The 22,752-nt window shown below is 38.5% G+C and overlaps 2 protein-coding genes and 1 long non-coding RNA gene across 15 annotated transcripts in view; 2 read left to right on the plus strand and 1 right to left on the minus strand.

Moving 5' to 3' along the window:
* The window catches only part of LOC147378746 (uncharacterized), a 50,640-nt gene extending 30,958 nt beyond the window's left edge, over positions 1-19,682 (plus strand). Inside the window, exons 1-3 of one of the 2 annotated variants that reach the window (XR_015148953.1) lie at positions 4,174-4,315; positions 4,537-4,609; positions 19,550-19,682. This is a non-coding gene — a long non-coding RNA (uncharacterized LOC147378746). Of the gene's footprint in view, positions 1-4,173; positions 4,316-4,536; positions 4,610-19,549 lie in introns of those variants that run through there. The other variant, XR_015148952.1, reaches the window with a different exon arrangement.
* Positions 643-22,752, minus strand: part of HIBCH (3-hydroxyisobutyryl-CoA hydrolase) — a 124,231-nt gene continuing 102,121 nt past the window's right edge. For 8 of the 12 annotated variants that reach the window (XM_086362053.1, XM_086362042.1, XM_086362006.1 and 5 more), the window contains 3 exons: positions 18,760-18,879; positions 14,204-14,237; positions 10,691-11,032 (listed from right to left, as the gene is read on the minus strand). In XM_086362053.1, coding sequence (XP_086218179.1) covers positions 10,917-11,032; positions 14,204-14,237; positions 18,760-18,879 — 270 coding nt within the window. In that variant the 3' untranslated portion in view covers positions 10,691-10,916. Of the gene's footprint in view, positions 1,010-4,523; positions 4,591-10,690; positions 11,033-14,203; positions 14,238-16,033; positions 17,928-18,759; positions 18,880-22,752 lie in introns of those variants that run through there. The other 4 variants (XM_086361990.1, XM_086361979.1, XM_086362035.1 and 1 more) reach the window with 3 other exon arrangements.
* On the plus strand, positions 4,573-5,103 carry AKAP19 (A-kinase anchoring protein 19). Its single transcript, XM_086362066.1, has one exon. It carries the CDS (start codon positions 4,707-4,709, stop codon positions 4,992-4,994), a length of 288 nt encoding a protein of 95 aa, XP_086218192.1. The 5' UTR covers positions 4,573-4,706; the 3' UTR covers positions 4,995-5,103.

The following is a 22,752-nucleotide window of genomic DNA, read 5'->3' on the forward strand; positions in this document are numbered from 1 at the left end:
TACAGTACTACATAGCTGATTGTGTTAATTGGGTACCTAGGCTAACTTTGTTGGGCTTAGGAACAAACTGGACTTACAAATGTGCTCTCAGAATGGAATCTGTTGGTATGCAGGGGACTTACTATATTATCTAGCCCTTTAGTGAAAAGTTTCATTAAACTCTGCTCTAGGGTTCACTCCTAAAGTGTCACATAAAGTAGTAGCTAAATGCCTCAAGTGTTCAGTGAGGTTTCTTCACTTTGGCTGGTGTGGAACTTCAGGAATTCCCTAGCACTATTGAAATTATAGCATCACTGTTCAATTCTAAGTCCCAGAGCAGGTATTCATTTGCTAAGTCTTGCAAATGTTTTCTGTATATACACACCCCAGCCCTCAACCAAACCAGATTTAGGTCTGCTTTTCTGATGCACATCAAAGCTAAGCAACTGACACCAGGTTGTGGTGAAGGACAGCAGTTTTATTGCAAGATGCCTAGTGTGGGGCCAAGCAAGGAGAATAAACAGATCATGGTCAAAATCCCTGAACTCCTTGATGGCTTTAGTCAAGGGGTTTTTGTTTTTAAGAAGCTTTATTACCCATGTTCAGATTAATTAAGGATGCTGTAGTGACAAACATACAGAAACACTGTTTAAAACATAGTCATTAAATAGAAAAGTATCAAATTTATTTTTTATCATTGGACATTTTGTCTTTAAGTTTTTATTTTACATTGGGGTAAAGTTAATTAACAATATGTTATTTTCAGGTTATAGTGAAGTGACAAAGTGATTCAGTTATACATATACAGGTATATATTTTTTAAGTTTTTTTTTTTTTTTTAAGGCAGGGTGAGGGAGACGGTCTCGGGATGTGTGATCACCTCATGGACATCCTTCTAATTGGTTAGTGGTGAGGTAACTAGGTGGCACTTTGGAGTTAATATCATCAACCTTCTGGTTCCACCCAGTCTGGGGTCTGCATGCTGGTGGTCAGCAGACAGTTAACGTCCTTCACCTGGTGGTTTTAGTATCTGCAAAGCAAGAATATGGCTCAAGGTATTATCTATAGCACTTGAAGAGGAACTAAAGATCCTTGACTTTTTTTCACGGCCATTATTATTTTGTCTTGCTTGACTGTTTTCCTTTGTTTCTGCATTTGTTCTTTGGAACTCAGAGAAGGGCTTAGAAAAGGCAGAGGACCCACAGGTCTCTCCCAAGGAAGGCCCTGCAGGGTCCTGCTTGGTTTTAGTGAGACCTCATGCAAATTTCTTCCTCCCTCCAAACTCCTTTTTCTCTTGAATTCTCTTGTAATTTCATCTGCTTCAGTAATTCAGTCTCTGCCTCTGTAACACAGCAGAATTGCCACTCTGCTTGGACTCAACCTTCTAGTGTTAAATGCTGGAAGATGCCCCAGGCAGAATCTCAAGATGATCCCTTTTTTTCTTGGTGAACCTGGCTGAAGGTTTATCAATTTTATATTTTCAGGAAGCCAGCTTTTTTTTTGATTGATTTTTTCTTTTTTTTTGGTCTCTTTCATTTATCTCTGCTCTGGTTTTTATGATTTCTACTAACTGGGTTTTGTTTGTTCTTTCTCTAGTTGCTCTAGGTGTAAGGTTAGGTTTGTTTCCTGATGTAAAATTGTATGGCTATAAACTTCCTCTTAGAACTGCTTTTCCTGCATCCCATAGGCTTTGGGTCATTGTGGCTTTTGTTTTCATTTGTCTCTAGGTATTTTCTCTGATTTCTTCAGTGATCTATTGATTTTTTAGTAGCATACTGTTTAGCCTCCACGTGTTTGTGTTTTTTACAAGTTTTTTCTTGTAGTTGATTTCTAATCTCATAGTGTTGTGGTCAGAAAAGCTGCTTAATATGATTTCCATTTTCCTAAACAAGTTTGCTTTGTGGCCCAGCATGTGATCAATCCTGGAGAATGCTCCATGTGCACTTAAAAAGAGTGTGTATTCTGCTTTTGAATAGAATGCTCTTTAAATATCAATTATCTCCATCTAGTCTGATATGTCACTTAAGGCCTGTGTTTCCCTATTGATTTTCTGTCTGGTCTGTTGATGAAAGTGGGCCATTAAAACCTCCCACTATTATTGTTACTGGCAATTTCTACTTTTATAGCTGTTAGGAGCACCTGAATATATAAGGCAAATACTATTTTGGGTGCATATGTGTTTATACTTATTATATCTCCTTTGATTGATCCCTTTATCATTATGTAGTGTCCTTTGTCTCTTGTAACAGTCTTTCTAGTCTATTTTATCTGACAAGTATTGCTCCTTCAGCTTTCTTTTGATTTCTATTTGCATGGAATATCTTTTTCCCTCCCCTCACTTACAGACTGTATGTGTCCCTAAATCTGAAGTGAGATTCCTGTAGACAGCATATATAAAGGTCCTGCTTTTTTTAATCCACTCAGCCAATATAGTTCTTTTAGTTGGAATGTTTGATCCATTTACATTTAGGTAATTATCAATATATATGGTTCTTATGGCTATTTTGTTAATTGTGGTGGATTTTTTTTTTTCCCTCCCCTTCCTCTTGTTCTTTTCTCTTGTGACTTTTAGTACTGTATTTGGATTCCTTTGTGTGTGTGAGAGTGAATTTATTGTAGATATTTGGTTTGCAGTTATCATGAGGTTTTGATATAGCACTCTATATATAAACAAGATTGTCTTAAGTTACTGGTCTTTTAATTTCAAATACATTTCCAGTATCCTGCATTTGTACCCTCTTCACAATTGCTAGTTGTGATACTGTATTTGTGTCGGATGATTTCCTACCTTTACTGTATGTTCGCCTTTACCAATGAGCTTTTCCATCTTTCCTGCTTAAAGAAGTTCCTTTAGTGTGTTACAAATCTGGTTTGATAGTGTCAAATTCTTTTTGCTTTTGTTTGTCCGTAAAACTTTTTTGATTTCTCTGTCAAATCTGAATGGAGAGACTTTCTGGGTAGAATATTCTTGGTTGAAGGTTCTTCCCTTTCATCACTGTAAATCTATCGTGCCATGCCCTTCTGGCCTGCAAGGTTTCTGCTGAAAAACTTTATGGGAATTGCCTTGTATATTATTTGTTGCTTTTCCCTTGTTTTAGTATTTTCTTTCTTTGATTCCCACCATTCTGTCTTCCAACTCACACTTATCCATTTTTCTGCCCATTTATTCTGATGATTTATTCTCATGTATTTTCAGTTATTGTCATTGTTCATCTCTTTAGATCTTCTAGCTCTTTATTAAACATGTATGTATCTTCTTGTACTGTGCCTCCATTCTTTTCCTGAGACTTCGGATCATCTGTACTGTCATTACTCTGAATTCTTTATTTGCGGGTAGACTACCTAGCTTTACTTCCCTTGGTTGTTATTTAGGGCTTTTATCTTGTTCATTGTCTGTGACGTATTCCTGTGCCATCTCCATTGTGTCTGACTTTCTGCGATTGCCCTTTCCATTTCACAAGCTGCAGGGCTGTAGTTCCTCTTGCTCCTGCTGTCTGCCTCCTGGGGCACGAAGCCAGTCTAAGAGCTTGTGCAGGATTCCTGGTGGGAGGGACTAGTTCCTGTCCATTGGTGGGCAGGGCTATTTCCAAGGATGTGTTTAGCTGGCAGTTATGGGCTCATGAAGACTTTAGGCAGCCTGTCTGCTGATGAGTGGGTCTGTGTTCCCACCCTGTTGGTTGTCTGCCTTGAGGGTTCCCAGTACTGGAGCCTGTAGGGTCTGGGGTGGGGCCAGGTTTTGGGGAGAAAATGGCCACCTCTGAACTTCCCTCATGGCTCAGCCAGTAAGGAGTCTGTCTGCAATGCAGGAGACCTGGGTTCGATCCCTGGGTTGGGATGATTCCCTGGAGAAGGAAATGGCAACCCACTCTAGTATTCTTGCCTGGAAAATCCCATGGACAGAGGAGTCTGGCAGGCAGCAGTTCATTGGGTCACAAAGAGTCAGACACGACTGAACAACTTCACTTCTCTTCTTCACTTCTCTCTATGGCCACCTCCAGGAGAGCTCATTGTTGTTCTTCAGTCATTCAGTTGTGTCCAACTCTTTGCGACCCCATGGACTGCAGCATTCCAGGCTTCCCTGTCCTTCACTATCTTCTGGAGTTTGCTAAAACTCATACGCATTGAGTCGGTGATGCCATCCAAACATCTCATCCTCTGTTGTCTCCTTCTCCTCTTGCCTTCAATCTTTCTCAGCATCTCACCTGGCCAAAGGAGCTCATACCAGTGAGTTTTCCCCAGGATTATGCCCACCAGTGTTCTTGTCCCTGCGGTGAACTACAACCAAAGGCTATATATCGTTTGCTGAACCCTGGTGTACATAAAAAAAAAATCTAAGGTAACAACAGTTTGACTCTTTTCAGTTTTATAAAAGTTTCATGATCTTGAAAAAATGTTTCCTATTTCTTAATTGCCAGTTTTGAATGATTATCTTTTCTATTGATAAGATAAAGCTGTTGATACCTTAGTAAAGTAGTAAAGATTTGTTTCTACTTGCTACCTAATTGGGCACAATTTGCATTATATGACTTCAAAATGAAATTTACCTTCTCTTGACAGATAAAACACTACATGTGAAGATTGGTGAAAGGGAATATTGATTTCTGAAGTGTCCTGGAGAGGAAAAACACTGGTCAGTATCAAGTGGACAATGCTTGGTGTTTTCCAAAGATGCTATTGAAGTAGTCTTTGCTACTGCTTCCCTTCACTCAGTCAGAGCTCTTCATAACATGGGCTGCATGAAATCAAAACAAACTTTTCCATTTCCCACCACACTTGAGAGTGAGAAGAGGCATGTGAGTGAAGAAAACTTTATGCCTGAAGAGAAATTTCTACCCAGGATACCTTCTCTAGTTAATGTCAAAGAGGAAGTGAAGGAACCCCCAGGGCCTCAAATTGTGGTCTTCGAATTTGCACAGCACCTGTCCCAGGAAATCTTGAGTGATGCCTTGCAGCAGTGGGCAGGCAACAACCTCAAGTACTATGACATCCCATATATTGAGAGTGAAGGGCCTTGATTCTATGTGTAGGATGACAACACTTTCTTGAACTGTGGATAAAGTTGGTGCTAGTTTAAATACATGAAACAATAGCAGAAACTGGTGTGAATAAATACAAATAACTTCATCTGGGTGTAAAGAAAAATATTACAATAGCTTCAAGAGTCTAATACCTAAAATGAAGTGTTTTAAGCAGTTCTACATTAACAGCAGTTTCTCTCTGCTTGGTCTTGGATTTGAGTCATTAAAGGTTTAAATGTAAGTCCTCTGGAGCCACAGGAATCAATCAGCTGTGTGTCACACCACTTCCTTCCAGAGGCAGTAATGCCATCACCAAAGAAGTAAGAATTTTAAAAGCACCTTGGGTTTACAAAATAACTGTCAATTTAAACAAAACCCGCAAGGTACAAAAGGATTTTTCTTGAAATGCCTGGGTAAGGGAATGGCACTCAAGCCAGAGTGGTTAACGATGGGTTTGTTTGTCAAAACCTTTTGGGTCAAGGTTTGGATCCCTCCTTAACACAAATGGTCAAACATAAGAAAGCAACCCATGTGGAAGAGGTCTACCATGAACCCTGTCCTTAATTAAATATTTACTTTTGTAGATGAAAGCATAACTATCACCTGGATAGTTAGTCAGGGCCCTAACTAATCACAGCTGTTATTGGATGATTCAGACTTTGCATATAAGCATCTTAATGAGATACAATTTATAGAAGTCATGACAATGTTTACTGCACTGAATTAGGTAGCCCAGTGATATTACTATATAAGAAAACAAGCATGCATAGCTTTTATAAACAGCAATCCAAAAAACTAAAGTAACAGAAACCCTAGCTGGTGAGGTAGGAAGAAGAACCCGGTCTCAGTGCTGCATGTGTGTTAAGTTTTACTGTCTCACAGATATAAGGGATTGGTACATGGACAGGCACCATTCAGATTACTATTCGGATTATGCATGAGATTTATAGTTATTACAAAAGATCAAATACTCCTCTAAAGGAAATATTCACATGTATATTTTTACTGGTAAAAAAGCCCATGGGGGCATTTACAGCCATATACTATACTATTTTCATAAATTTGGCTTTTTGGGGAAGTTTTCTGAAAAAAAAAATTAGTTTAAGATAGTGACAGAAAATTCAGGAAAGCAGAAAGAAGATACCAAGAAGACATAACCTGCAAGAAAACTGATACATTATAAGATCCTTTTACTAAGATACAGTAGACCCTTATAATCAAAAATAAATAAAGGCAGAAAAAAGCTTGTGACCTCTAATGACATAAATGTATATGACCTTATGAGCAAGCAGAATTGTGACCTCTAGTTTTAGCATTATACTTTGAAGCCCACAGTCAAACAGACTAAATTCTCCAAGGTAAATGGGCAAAGAAAATTTTTCAAAGTGACAGGCGTGTCATCTTTCATTGCATTTGTACAACTGGTCATTTAACCTTCACCTGCTCCCAGGGTTTGTACTGTACTGTTGTACTTATAATCTAGCAACAGAAACAGAAGAACCACCACCCTGTTCTTACAAAGATCTGAAGTCACAAGGCTAAGAATAGAAAGTTCCCAAAACATGCAAAACATTTCCAGCTCATGAAGAAAAATTTAGTTTTATGAGTGTTTATACTAATAACTCAGACAAAAGCCTAGATGTCATTTTTCATTCATTTTATATCTCACATCATATACTTTCACTACAAGGTCATTGCTGTTTAAAAGATATAATTAAGTATATAAGATAATACATATTATGGTGAGAACACAAAGCCATATGAAAGTGCATTACACTAGATTTTTCAGCATACATAGGGATATAGACTAGTAGGCTTTGATTACATCTAAATATTTTAACCTCAGGTTCCTCCTTTGCCCTGGCCTTTACTTTCTAGGGGAGTAATACAACGATGTCTGCCAGATCGTAATCTAGCTAGAAGCCTAATCTCTGTTGCCACCCTCTCTGATTCTATGGCTTTGTCACTGAGCACCACCTCCTCACTCCCAACTCATTTTAACAGAGTTATAGTAGCTTGTGACACAGAGACTTAAAGCTTGTATAGTCAGTGAGTTAGTGGATAAACCATATTGGGGGCAGGCAGGAAACAGCTAGATCAAATGTACTGCATATGACTGTTATCAAGATATTGTTTGGTGTGATGGCAAAATAAACGAGAACATCTTTGACAGGATAATTCCATTTCTAACCTGCCTTAATATTTAAATATCAGATTTCCTCCATTTGAAGGTCTTTCATGAACAAAGTAGAAAGGCTGTTTGAGAAGGAAGGAGACAGACATTAAGAAGACAAGACTGAAAGAATTATTAGCTACTGGACCTGAAAACATTTGTTCAAACTTAGATCACAAACACGAAGAAATAAGAACAGTGACCAAACTATAAGGGAAAGAAAAGCGGGGGAAAGAGGGACCAAGAAACAACACTCCCATCAGGCTCTGAAAACAAGCTTCCAGTATTGCTATTTGAGGGCAAGACCTGCCCCCGCTCCCACACCACTCCATTGGTTACCACATGACACGTGCAAAACCATTCAATCTTTTACCTCAAAAACACCCGGTGGAGGGGGAGATGAATGCCAGCAGATGACAGAGTACCTGCAGGGGCAGCTGTAGAAGCAGCAGATGAGCGGAGAAGAGGCACCAGTTCCTCACTTAAAGCCCACACACCCACAGACGCACTCTCACCGCTCCCTTCCCCATGCAGCCTCTCTTCAGTGCTAGTCACCACCTTTTATGCCCAGGCCTTTGATCCGAGACCTCTCCACTTTGTTGCCTTATCAGTTCTTTGCAAACCACCTATGGTTATTAGCACTTAAAGCACAATTTTGAAGGGGATAAATGTGATCTTAGTCCCAAAGGAATCGTTTGTGTCAAACTGCCTTATTAGTATTAAAGAGAGACATGCTGAATGAATCAAGTAGCATGACACGTGTATAGCCCACTCGGTATCATTGGCATTTTATGAGATAGGGGAACTATACTTTTGTAATTAAATATTTTTAGAAATCAGAAGTTAAGAGACAAATTATAATATCAATGAACAGTAATTTAAAAACAAAGTTCTAACAAATAAATGGCTTGCTTAATCATAATTCCCTCATCCTGTATCTTTGTGACCAAACTGGACATGTCTTCCCTGCAGCAGTGGACACGAGCTCAAACATACTCCCTACATCTTGAAATGACATTTGTTAGCAAATTCTCTTCACTGTAAGACTTACCTATGAAATGGTATATTTTTTCCAATTATTTTTGTGAAAACACTTTTCCTAACTGTACAATAAAAGTCCAGTTGCAATTAACTAGTTATGAGTTCTTGTTTAATTGATGCAAGCAAGTGCTTTTTCCCATTGTGTGATTTAAAACTTTTTTAACATAAAGGACTTAACATTTTTTGCATTTCTAGCAAATACAAAGAAAATAAAGATCCATTTATACAAAATATTTTCCTAGATCATTTGCATCCATATTTAGGAGCTTTAAAAATATAAATGTAGGACTTCCCTTGTGGTCCAGTGGCTAAGAATCCATGCGTCAAATGCAGAGGGCATGGGTTTGATCCCTGGTGGGGGAAGAGCCCTCATGCAGTGGTGGGCAGCCAAAACAAACAAAAAGAATATAAATGTAAACATGTTCATTGATTACTATGGCATCTTTTTTCCAAGTATGTTCCTAATTTTGGGGGAGGGGAGTGATGATTCATGTTAAATATATTGAGAACAGAAAATGTAAGGCAAATCCTTCTGGACTGCAATTTTCTCATCTATGAAAAGAGTGCTGGATATAATCTTTGTCTTTTTCAGTTCTGCCTGCTTTTCAGTTTTCAAAACTAAAGTTCTCTTAGTTTCTGAGGGGTTTGGAATGAAGGAAAAACTGAACCAAGTTATAAAATAAATTATAAGCTAATCTTTAAAAATGATTCTTACCTAGACATTAACGTCCCAAGTCTGGGACATCCACAATTGTGTTGTTCACTCAGTCGTGTCCAATTCTTTGTGACCCCATGGACAGCAGCACGCCAGGCTTCCCTGTCCTTCACCATATCCTGGAGTCTTCTCAAACTCAGGACCATTGAGTCAATGATGCCATCTGACCATCGCACCCTCCATCGCCCCCTTTTCCTCCTGTCCTCAGTCTTTCCAAGCATCAGGGTCTTTTCATATAAGTCGGCTTTTCACAACAGGTGGCCAAAGTATTGGAGCTTTAGCTTCAGCATCAGTCCTTCCAATGAATATTCAGGGTTGATTTCGTTTAGACTGACTGGTTTGATCTCCTTACTGTCCAAGGGACTCTCAAGAGTCTTTTCCAGCACCACAGTTCAAAAGCATTAGTTCTTTGGCACTCAGCCTTCTTTATGGTCCAACTCTCACATCCATACATAACTACTGAAAAAACCTTAGCTTTGACAGTTGTGTACCTTAAACTCATTTTGTCAACAGTAGCAATTACTGAAGGTATTTCACAGAACAAAAGGGTTTCAAGTATTTTCTTGAAACCAGAAGGTTTTCAAGTTTTTTCTCCTGATTTGAACTACTGTAAGGATAAATTACTGTTATCACACCAAAGTCTGATGTAAATTGCACAGTGTCTATCTTAAGAGATAAGAATTTTCTAATACCTCATTCTGCCAGATTAGCAAATATTGCAAGCAACAAGAAATAATGCTTTTACTTTCACCATAGGAAGGGATTCTGATTAACTTCAGGGAAGGCCAAGGCTGAGTTAATAATGAAGAGACAATCTCATAATAACCTTTTTCTCTCTGCTTGAGATTTCTAATGTTATAAAAGGAACACTTTAGCTACAGTAACTCGGAATTCTTTAAAATAGATTTTTATACTATGAAATTCTATGAAGTGTTAACAAAGTATCCAAAAAACATTTTATAACCTACATATAAGTTTACTTAACATTAAACTTAACATTAAAAGCTTACTCCTTGGAAGGAAAGTTATGACCAACCTAGACAGTATATTAAAAAGCAGAGACATTACTTTGCCAACAAAGGTCCGTCTAGTCAAGTCTATGGTTTTCCTAGTGGTCATGTATGGATGTGAGAGTTGGACTATAAAGAAACCTGAGCGCCGAAGAATTGATGCTTTTGAACTGTGGTGTTGGAGAAGACTCTTGAGAGTCCCTTGGACTGCAAGGAGATCCAGCCAGTCCATCCTAAAGGAAATCAGTCCTGAATATTCATTGGAAGGACTGATGCTGAAGCTGAAAACTCCAATACTTTGGCCACTTGATGCGAAGAGCTGACTCATTGGAAAAGACCCTGATGCTGGGAAAGACTGAGGGCAGGAGGAGAAGGGGATGACAGAGGATGAGATGGCTGGATGGCATCACCGACAATGGACGTGAGTATGGCTAAACTCTGGGAGTTGGTGATGGACAGGGAGGCCTGCCGTGTCCAGTCCATGGGGTCGCAAAGAGTCAGATGCAACTGAACGACTGAACTGAACATTAAAAACCAATATCCAGAGCCAAAACATAAAATTCCCATTTCAGTTAGATATGCTAACTCAGGAATCTCTAAAGACCTTCAAATTTTTCCATCTTTTAAAATAGAGGTTGGCAAACTTCTTGTGAAAAGGACGAGACTTAAGTAAATATTTTAGGCTTTGCAGGCCTTACAATCTCTACTGCAACTACTCAAAACAGCCATAGATATGTAAACAGATGAGTAAAACCATGTTCCAATAAAGTTTTATTTATAGACAATGATATTTGAATTTCATGTAATTTTCACATGCCATGCTATATTGGTCTTTGATTTCTTTTCTCCCAAATTTAAAAATGCAAAAACCATTCTTAGCTGAGCGATATATAAAAAAACAGGCAGGAGGTTGGCTTTGGCCCATGTGCCCTAGTTTGGCAACCTCTGCTCCAAAATAATATTTTAAAAATCCAATCATTTCAAAATTTCAAATCATTACTTCCCAGAGATTTGAAGTAATCATTCAAATCTTCATCAGTAACTTCTTTTAGGTCAGCTGGTTTCCACTTTGGACTCTGGTCTTTATCTATTAAAACTGTCAAGTAGAGACATAACAAATGTTAATATTTATTTTTTTCTGGTATTACCAGAATTTAATTACTGAATTGACACAAACTACCTTGGACTAGGCATATTTTTCTACAGCACTTCTTTTTCTGCAAAGCTGAAATTTTTGTATATGTTCCTTCCCCTACTCCCCTTAAATTAAGCCCCCACAGAGTGTGGATGATGACCTAACATGCTAAGCCTGATGCTTCTAACTTGAATACAGCCTACTGAACTAATCCAGTGATTTAAGCCTTCAAACTTTTTCTAATAAAATCATAAATGAAATCTCTGCTGTAAAAGAGCTAAAACCAGAGTTGGTGTGGTTTGAAGGGAAGGCAGGGGAGGGTGGAGGGCCCAGATCTGTCTTCTAACCTCTACACTGAACTGAGAAGAAAATTACTTAAGGTACAGGGAAAGAGACTTTATGCATAATTAATATGCATACTGCTGTTTTGCTGAATCATCTAGCTCACACTGAATTAAAACACCAGACCACCTCAGGTTATCACGAGAAGCTCTACTTCTCTTATTTCAAGTATAGTCATCACTTAGCATAGCCACACAGAATCCCCACAGGATTTTAAGTATGAAGCAATCCATAACCTCCTTCTAAAAGGGAGGAAAATGTCAGTTTCCTGGTTGTGATCACATACTACAGTTATACAAATGTTACCATTTGGGAAACTGGGTGGAGGGTATGGAGGACCTCTCCATATTATTTCTCACAACTACATGTAAATCTACAATTATCTCAAATATTAAAAAAAAGAGAATGAGCTGTGGTAGGGAATTTCAACCACGCTTAGATTGTGCATAATTCTTGTGAGGAATGAAAATTAAATTTAAACATACAAGGCCAACCAGCCAACATTAAAAAATGAGTTTATCACTAAAAGGCTAAATAATTAAAGAAGCAATCTGTGGCGGATTCATTTTGATATCTGGCAAAACTAATACAATTATGTAAAGTTTAAAAATAAAATAAAATTAGAAAAAAAAAAAAAAAGAAGCAATCTGGGAACCAAAGGCAGCAGGCTGCCCCAGGAGATAGAGGGAAGGGGGATTTATGCATAATTAAATGTGGATACTGGAGGGTTCCAAGGTTTGGCTGCCTGACTACAGGATTCCAGTATCTGATCAGTGGTGATACTGAACACTGATGCTTATGATCCCAGCCAATTTGAAAGTTTTACATTCCCTGGACAGAGTAAATAAAAACAATCCTGGAACATTCTTTCTACAACAATCTCTTTTAAGCTCTCAAGTCAATGCTATATACCTTCTTAACAGTCTACTGAAGGACAAAAGCAGAGAGAATATTAATCAAATCTTCAATGTTACTTAATTTTAAACTAACAACATTTTTAATCCAGCACAGATAAAACATTCTTGCCATGTAGGAAACAGGTTTTTCAGAAGGTTTCATGAGGTACCCACTCAAAACTCTAGTTGGTAACTCCAGCAAATCTGAGTTAATCCTTTTAAAATTCTTTTCTGTAAGTTCTAAAGGAAGAAGTTTATTCTAGATGTTAAGAGCATTTCTGACAACCATTCCTCTAATTTGGTAGTTTAATTAATCTGCTAACATACTTTATAATTAGCAAATTGTAACAAACATTTGGTTATGCAAGAACATTTTAACAGTTTTACTCAGAATAGATACTGCTTTCTGAATAAAGAGGTTATGCTGAAAGATGAGGGTGCATACTTACTCTTCATTAAAAAGTAGCTTGATAAGCCCCTACCCTGTGAATTAGAACTTTGATGTCACTTGGTTTCAGTCCTTTTTCCTTAAAATATCTAACGGTATACCTAAAAATAATACCTTTCTTTTTTAAGTTAAGAAGGGCTTCTATTAACATACATTGAATACTTTAGCAGCATAACCCAAGTAGCACACTGCTGCTGCTGCTAAGTCGCTTCAGTTGTGTCCGACTCTGTGTGACGCCACAGACGGCAGGCCACCAGGCTCCCCCGTCCCTGAGATTCTCCAGGCAAGAACACTGGGGTGGATTGCCATTTCCTTCTCCAATGCAGGAAAGTCAAAAGTGAAAGGGAAGTCGCTCAGTCGTGTCCGACTCTTCGTGACCCCATGGACTGCAGCCCACCAGGCTCCTCTGCCCTTGGGATTTTCCAGGCAAGAGTACTGGAGTGGGGTGCCATTGCCTTCTCCGAAGTAGCACACAGGTCCTCCTCAAATCAGAGGTCTAAGCTCTGATCCACATGCAGCAAGAATTTGCAGGGAATCAGTGGAATGAATGTATGTTTTCTATAAAACATATAACCATCTCCTCTGATTCAGCTCCATGTGTTCTCTAAAAGGATTTTTTATTTCTTATACTATATCATGCCAGAAATGAAGAGAATTCTACCATAGTGACCAGTGTTTACTGAAGCTTACTGCTCAAAGAATATAACCTTTTATTCAGATAAAGTATATCCAGAGTCTGTACTATATTAAAGTGATAAATAAAAACACAAGAAAGGTAGATATGTGAAATACATGCAGAGGGAAATAACTCATTTTATACAACATAAATGACAGCTATTATTTATAGGGATATGAGCTCATACATAAAAAAATGATTGCAAATTTGCTAGAACAAAAATCAATTGCTTGTTTTTTCTTAATATTCTGATTGAAGATGACAAGCAAAAATAGGAATTAATACCATTTGCAGATGCTGTGAATTATGTCATGCAGTTTTTTCTCAAGGCCATGTTGAGCTGCTAGGTACAGGCAAAGTGGTAGATGGCAGGGTTCACCATGGCCGGGGTTTCACCAAGGCGGGACAAAAGAAGAGCAGGGACCTCAGGGCTTTTTGCAAGAGAACAAAGGCACCTTTCAAAGGCTTCAGCTGCAGAATGAGTTGACAAACCCACACTGCACTCAGCCAAGGTAGTCCGTGTGACTGCTAGGAGCAGGATTACTTCTTACATATAAATTAGGGAGCAGTGACAAGGCTACTGGAAATTTTAAAACAATTTTGGTTTCAAAGATTGATCTTCCCTCATATGCCAGTTGGTAATATTAAAATTTTTTTTCAATCTTTACAAAATTTTGATTTTCACTAATAAAACAACTGTCTTTTTTAAACAATATATGCTCAAAAATCCCGTTTCCATAATAGCCAGGAAGGAAACAAGTGTCACTTACCTGCCCTAACGCCTTCATGAAAGTCATGGCCTTTCTGAAAGAAAATCAAGATTCAAAGAGGAATTTCTGGGCATCCTCCTTCCTGATGAGCCCTGCTCTTCCACCCTCTTTAGTCCCCTCTCTCGTGGCCACACCCTGAGCCACGACATTCAGAGACTGGACCACCTCTGATCACCTCCTCCTATTCTTATTTGCTAAGTATCTCCACTGCTTCAAATCCCCGATCTTACTGAGCTCCAGTGACCTATGACTTTCTTACCATTTGTTCTGGCTTCACTTTGCTCTTCATCCAGCCCGGTTTCCCCAGTTATTTAATGCAGTCATTTTTTTCTTGAAAATGCCCTCATCTCCCTCAAGCCCTTTTCTCCCATTTAGTCTATCCTGCCAAAATCTCCACACCAGCTAAACCCTACCATTTATCTCTGCCTGCATTCACACAGCTAAATCTCACTGCAGAAGAACCATACAGCTGTGACTGGCTGCGTAAAAGTCATGATCACAAATCTCAAAGGCACAGAAAACTGCCTCACAATCCATGCTCTCTTTCCCACTGCTGGATATGACTTCCACTGTCTTCGTCCTCTCAACGTCTACCCCTAGGCAAGTTCTACTCTCTACACTAGATTCTCAACTAATGATTTAACCGCCTATATTCTCAGCTAATGACTTAACCTTTATTTTTAAAAAAGAAAGAGAAGCCCTAAGACATGAACATTCTCTTCTTCCCACTATCGAAAAACCTGCAGTCCAACTACAGCCATCTGCACCATGCCTTCCAAGTCCCAACTAAGGCAGAAGGGACCCTCCCCTGCCAAAGGCCAGTCCTCCCCTGCCTTCCCATTCATCTGCCCTCTTCTCAAGGGCTATGCCTGAGAAGGTCTCTCTCTCTCTTTTCCTGGCGTGGTCAAGGTACACAGTATAACTCAGTGGTTAAGTACATACACTTCAAATATCTGGGCTCATCTCCTGGTAACTACGTGACCCTGGGCCAGTAATTTCTCTACTTCCCAGTTTCCTTATATGAAATGATAATACCTCCATCCTGCTGCTAAGCTGCTAAGTCACTTCAGTTGTGTCCGACTCTGTGCGACCTCATAGATGGCAGCCCACGAGGCTCCCCCATCCCTGGGATTCTCCAGGCAAGAACACTGGAGTGGGTTACCATTTCCTTCTCCAATCCATGAGAGTGAAAAGTTAAAGTGAAGTCGCTCAGTCGTGTCAGACTCCCAGCGACCCCACGGACTGCAGACTACCAGGCTCCTCCGCCCATGGGATTCTCCAGGCAAGAGTACTGGAGTGGGGTGCCATTGCCTTCTCCGTGATTATTTTAATCAACATCTCAACACAACGTCTGACAGACAGTAAGTGCTCAGTAAATGTTAACTATTATTAGTAGCATCAACATAATCCTTTTCCCCTGTTGGATCATTCCCAATCATTTACAAACATGTTCTAGTAACTTCCACCTTTCAAAATAAAAAAGGAATCTCACTTGATTTCACAGCCTCAGCTTCTACCCTGTTTCTCTTTCAAGAAGAAAAGGCTGTGAACACAGTCTTTGCTTCTTCGCATCCCATTTACTCATTTCCCCTCTTCTCCCCAACTTAGCACCCTGTAACTTTTGCTTCAACACACCCCTGAAACGGCTTGCCAAAATCACCTGTATCTTCAGTGCTGCCATTGCACAGTATGCCTTTATTCTTGTCTACCAGAGGCTTCGGCAGCACTCCTCCTCCTTGGGGCACTCCTCTCCTGCTTTCGTGACACCATGCTCTCCTGGTCCTCCCACCTCTGTCCTCCTCCTCTTCCACTGCTCATTTTCCTTCTATACGATCTTGTTGTCATTCAGTCGCTAAGTCATGTCTGACTCTTTGTGACCTCAGGGACTGCAGCACGCCAGGCTCCTCTGTCCTACACTCTCTCCTGGAGTTGGCTCAAATTCATGTCCATTGAATCAGTGATGCTATCTAACCATCTCATCCTCTGTTGCCCCCTTCTCCTTTGACCTTCAGTCTTTCCCAGCATCAGGATATGATCTTATCCACTCTAAACTCAACACAGCAGCGCCTAAGTAATCAATTCTGTTAAAATATAAGATTCTGGCCCTCCACTGCTCCAAGAACATCCAGTGCCTTCCCATTTTACTCAGAACAAAAGCAAGCAGTTGCCAGAGCTAAAACAGATGACTACTGTACAGGAAATGTTCAGGAAGGATTACTACCCTACCTACAGCCACATGTTGAAAAGTGAAAAGGAGAGAAAACCGATTAAGTCTTTTACGAATTTAACTTCAGCTTTGTAGGAACTCATTCTTCTGCCCTGGGTACTGTATGGACATGATCCCATAAAATGCCATGACAGCAATCCTACTCCACATTCCTGCCTTTCTGGTTGCACGCCATGAGAATTACAGCACCCCTGCAGCAATCTTAGAAAGTCTAATAAAGACCTCCCAGGCTCCTATGCTCTGCACTGCCACTCCCTACCCTGTCAGCTCTGATCTTTCTCTCTCACCCACTGACCACCCCGCCCCACTCTATCCACAAGGCCTACCTGCTTTCCCAGAACAGGAAGGCCGCCCTCACCCAGCTCAGAGCCCTGTGCTCAGGTGCCGTCCAGGTGTGCGCTTGACTCACTAGCACACTTCTGGGTTTTCACTCAAAGATCACCATCTCAGTGAGGTCTTCTCTGTCATCCTATCTACAAGTTCAACTTCTATCCTCCTTATTCCACACCCTTCTTCCCAATTTACTTTTTCTCCTTAGTATTCATAATAATATACTACATATTTAACACATTTATCTATTTATAGTTTATCTGCCCCACTATAAAGTAAGTTCCACGAGAGGAGGGATATGTCTGTTTTGTTCACCTATGTATTCATGCCAAGCACATGGTAATAAGCACTCTTATTTGTTAAGTAAATAAGCAAATCTCCAAAGTTTTGTTTGTTTGTTTTTAAACTGGTGCTGTCTTTCAGACTTAAATTTCTAACCCACACCTGTAAACTCCAGCTCCTAAATGTGTTCTGTCCTTCATACCCATCAAGGCCTATCTATCTCCTACATCTGTCTCAAATCCAATTACTCCTCACCACTGTGACCTCTTGGGTCTAAGCCACTACTATTCTGCACCTGGATTACTGCAGTAAACTCATATCTGATCTTCACCCCCGCTCTGAAACCCCTCCAACCCCGTCATCACTCAGCAGGAATAATTACCTTCTTGAAACAAATCAAACCAAATCACCCCCTGCTGAAACCCACAAGGCTTTTCAACACGCTCATGTCTCACCCTTCAGGTCACAGGTGAGCTAACATCTCAAGATGTTTTCCTGGACCTACTTATCTAAAGGTTCCCCCATTCCCTCTTTTCCCCACATCATTCTATCACCAACCTTATAGGTTGGTGATTATTTTACTTATTTTATTTGTTTTTTATAGTCTCAGGAAACAATAAATTACACGAGAACAAGGACATACCACAACGTAATACCCAGCACAGTGCCTGGCATATGGCTAGTGTATTTGCTGGGAGAATGAAGGCAGGAAGGAACCAATCCATCCAGCCAGGGCGCTAAATGTACGGTGGAGAACAGGGCCTGGGTGAGATATACTGGGTGGTGGTCAAGACTTTTGCCACCGGGCTTCACCTGCCATCTCTGTGCCACTTAATAGCTGTATCACCTGAGGCAGGTTACTCTTTTATGCCACTGTTTCCTCATCTGCAAAGTGGAAACAATAACAATACCTGCTTTCTAGAGACGGTGTAATATTTAATGGAGAGAATACATATAAAGTACAAACACAGTACTGACTTATAATAAAAGACCTCATTGCAATTTACATACTATGGAATAACCTCAAGATATGACTAATAGAGCTTAATTTATAGTTATATGAACTATTTTGAGTATCTTCACAATAATATTCCAGGACATGGAAGTCCATTAGGTATATCTGCTTTCTAGATATTAAACATAATATTTCCTTTAGGCGATGAGTTTATTAATGCAAAGGTTCTCTACACATAACACAAAAGAGATAATTTTGCTTTAAAAGAATTTATCTGGAAGAAGAAATCACTATGACTAAAATATTTCATGAAATCAATAATATTCTATGTGATTATTGCCTATTTTAAGTGTATCCATAATGGTATTTTAATGCTAGTCTATTAACTGAAACATGTAACTGACTAATAACTTCCCTTTGTGCATTTTATATATATTTAGATTTAGAGAATTTATGCTTCTTGCCTATGCCTGAAAGTGGCATATAATTTCTGAAAATGGTTATAATTTCTATTTGAATTTCAAGAAAGGTCAGAGTCCTTCTTACAATTACATGCAAATGTAACTGCTATTTCATAAAGGCTTAACAATCTAGTATTTCCACACACCTTAAGCTAACTGGCCCACTGTATTTTCACAGAGTAAATTTACAGACAGTTTCAATTTTCTTGTTTATAAATTTTCTATATTTATCATGTTCTATAATGAACATATATGACTTTCACAACTAGAAAATGAAAATACTTTAAAGAAAAATTCTTACCATACAAGCTTGACTCAGCCGATATTCCATAATTAATACTTCTGGCAAGGTCTTTGAAGACCCCTCCATGAGTTGCCTTAGTGTGATCTTTAGTGAAGTTGGAGACATTTTTTTAATTACCTATTAAAGAAAAAAAATTTTTTTTACTAGCTTTAGCCCAATACTTCCTTTACTTTTAAATAATAAACTAGCTGAGCTTTGATATAAATCACATTAAAATTTGCTCCTTAACAATACCTTCATACAACAAAATCTCACAAAAGTAAGATTATGCCTTAGCATAATCGTGGCAAAGCACCAAACAAAAGTTTTTAGTCCAGTACCAGGAAGATCATTTTTTCTTTACTAAAAAAAAATGTATAACGTTCTCTAAAGTTTAAATTCTGTCAGATTTAATCTCAAAAGAAGGAACACTAACAGAAAGAAATTCAAGTAAATTTAGATCATTTTACTCTTTAAAAATGCATTAAAAAATGGAGCTGATACTGACATTAAATAGAGGGTAAAGACAATGAACAGGAACTGAGAGCTTAAGAAGCTAATTAAAGGCAACAAATTGGCTTATTCTTCATCTAACTCAAAAGAATATATAAAGGTATAGGAAAAAATATAAATGCATATAATTCTGCTCTCTTCTAATGAAAGACTACAGAATATTCCCAATCTATTTGTATACTATGAGATGAACTTTCTAATCCTTCCATTAAAAAACCACAATCACTACTTTTTAAAGACTGTCTTTGGGGCCTCCCTAGTGGCTCAGTGCTAAAGAATCTGCCTGCCAATGCAGGAGACACAGGGTTGATCCCTGATCCGGGAAGATCCCACGTGCCGCGGAGCAGCTAAGTCCGTCTGCCACAAATGCTGAGCCTGTGCTCTGAAGGCCGGAAGCCACAACTGCGGAGCCCACGCGCAGCATCTACGGAGCCTGCGCACCCTGGAGCCTGCGCACCCTGGAGCCCACGCTCTGCAACGAGAACAGGCGCCGCTACGAGACGCCCGCGCACCACAATCAGAGCAGTCCCTGTTTGCCACAGAGAAAAGCCCCTGTGGCAACGAAGACCTAGCACGGCCAAAAATAATAAATAAAAAATAAATAATTATACAAAAGAAGAAAATTAGCTTAAAAATAAATTAATTAAAAAAATAAAAACTTTCTTTGAACTGTTAAAAATGGCACGGAGAAAAGTTTCCGTAAGTCACAGGCAATATTCACTTAAGAACTATTCAATGTAGTTTTCAAATTACAGAGGTCAGAGAAGAAGAAGAAATCATTTGTTCATACAATAGAAATTATTTAATTATTTAATTTGAATAGCAGATATTTTAAAATACTTGCAAGGCACAAGACAAATAAATCAGTGCTAAACAGGTCAAAACAAATTATTTGAAAAAGTATAGAAACCATTTTGAGTAGAAGTAATGTTTTCTACAAGGGGAAATGACACTTAGAAAATAAAAAAGTAAGGAATACTAATTAGAGACACTGTATACAGTTGGATTTTTAATTTTTTTAAAACCACAAAATAACAAACTCCTATCCTACATTACAGTTGATCAATGTAAAGAGTCTTTAATGAAATCTCCCATTTATGGGTCTGCCCCAAATCTTCAGGAAACCTTCTTCACACATTTTGAACAGAAATAAATGCCACCATTAAGAGAGAAAAAAGGCAAGTAACAGATAGGAGAAAGATGTATGTAGCTTATGTACTGGATAAAGGACTTAATATGGATAGAAATATCCACATACATAGAAATAACTCCTATATATTAACAGTAATAATAAAAGATTTAACGGACACCTTACAAGAAAAGATACCACACTGTCAATAAAGGTATGAATTAATACTCAACCTCATTAGTCATCATGGGAAATGCAAATTAAAATCATTATGCAATGCTATTTTACATATACCAAAGTGACTAAAATGAAAAACATAAGTAATCTCAGGCATTGGTGAGAATGTAGAGCAACTTACTATGCAATGTAAATTGGTACAACCATATTGGAAAACTTCCTGACAGTAACCAACATAAATGTACATACTGTTAAATTAAAGAGGCCATCCAACTGAAGTGCCCTTAATGCTTTAGTAGCCTGTAAGCAAACCAAAATCTAAGCCTGTAATGCCTCAAGTTTAAAAGTCAAAACTTAAGGACAACCAATCATAAACAGCCAATTTAGGCTTTCCCAAATAAAGCTACTGCTTAAGCTATAGCCAAACAAATAAGCTTTGCTTCCACCTCCTTTCCATAAAAGACTTTGCCCAATTTGGATCAATTTTTGCTCAAATAAACTCTTAAAAATTTTAATATGCCTCAGTGTATCTTTTAACAACACACATGATTTTGCAGAACTCCTTCTAGGTGTATACAGAAATGTGTATCTTTGTTACCCAAAGACATAGACCAAATTGTTCATAGCAGCATTATTTCTAACAGTAAAAAACTACAAATAACCTCAAATGTCCTAGAAAAAGCAAAACTGCAGCAAATTTAATGCCCACTTCTATAGCACAAACTTTAAAACATAATTTGGCATATCATTTTATTTTTTAAATAATTAGCTTTACTGAAGTATAATTTACATATAAAATTCACTCATTTTACGTGAATTTAGGTCTACAAATTTTGATGTATACAGTTGTACAACTACCTCCACAATAAGGATGTAGAACACTTCCATCACCCCAAAGAGTTCTACTTCCCTCAATTCTACCATGGAGAAACAGTTTTCTGTGCCTACAGTTCTGGCTTTTCTAGAATTTCATAAAAATACAGTCATACATTAAGTAATCCTCTGTGTCTGCCTTCTTTCACTTGGCATAATGCTTCTGAAATTCATCCAAGCTTTTGATGTACCAACTCATCCCTTCTTATAGTTGAGTATAATATTCCACTGTATGAATTTATTACAATCTGTTTACTCATTCAACACCGCCAGGTATTGGATTGTTTCCAGTTTGGGGCAACTATAAAGTTACTATGAACATGTAAGTACAAGCACCTGTGTAGACATATGTTTATATTTTTCTTTGGTAAATCCTTAGAAGCAGGATTGTTGGATTTTCCCAGTAAATGTACATTTAACTCCATCAGAAACTGCCAAACTGCTTTCCTGCCGGAAATATGTGAGAGATAGGTGCTCCACATCTTTACCAACACTAAGTGTTGGTACTATCAACCTTTTAAATCTTAGCCATTCTAACAGATGCTCAGCTGCATCTCGTCATGGCTTTAATCTGCATATTCCTAAAGATTAAAGATCTTGAGTGACTACCCTCATGGCTCAGTGGCTAAGGTTCCATGCTCCCAATGCAGGGGGCCTGGGTTCAATCCCTGGTCAGGGAACTAAGAATCCATCAAGCTGAAACTAAAACCTGGCACAGATATATTTTTTAAATAACAACAATAATAATAAAGATGCCGAGCATTTTTTCATGTGCTTCCTATCCATTTGAGTATCTTCTTTGGTGAAATGTCCACATTTCCCATTTTTAGTTGTGTTTACATTCTTATGTCATGAGTTCTTCATATATGGTGGATTTAAGTCTTGTTATCAGATACATGTCTTACAAATATTTCCTCCCAAAGAGGAAAAGTGTTTGACTGTAATAAAGATTTATAATTCTTTTTCTTTTGCAATTCCAGCTTTTCACATTAAAAGAAAATCTTATCTAACCCAAAGTCACCAAGATTTTCTCCTACACTTTCCTTTAGAGTGGTACAGTTTTAGCACTTACATTTAGGTTTGTAATCCAACATTTTGAACTGCATCTGGTGTGAAGGAGCTCAAAGCATGTTACCCCAAGATATGCTACCTTGGCATACTGATTATTTTGAGTTTGAGGCTTTGGGAAACAATAGGTATAAGAAGGGCACTCTGACCCTCCTTTTCTTTTGAAAGCAGGAGCTGCAATCCCTATGTAAAAGGTACCCTCCCTGTGCCAGGAGGAAGGAAGACATCCTGATCACCAGAAACAGGGAATC

This window comes from Bos grunniens, chromosome 2 (assembly GCF_055505025.1).
Source record: "Bos grunniens cultivar Pamir isolate PY7600 chromosome 2, Bosgru_T2T1.0, whole genome shotgun sequence".
In the NCBI taxonomy this organism is placed as follows: domain Eukaryota; kingdom Metazoa; phylum Chordata; class Mammalia; order Artiodactyla; family Bovidae; genus Bos; species Bos grunniens.

Bases quoted from the DNA above. Each gene is read 5' to 3' on its own strand.
- AKAP19 (XM_086362066.1), top strand. From the start codon at position 4,707: ATGGGCTGCATGAAATCAAAACAAACTTTTCCATTTCCCACCACACTT.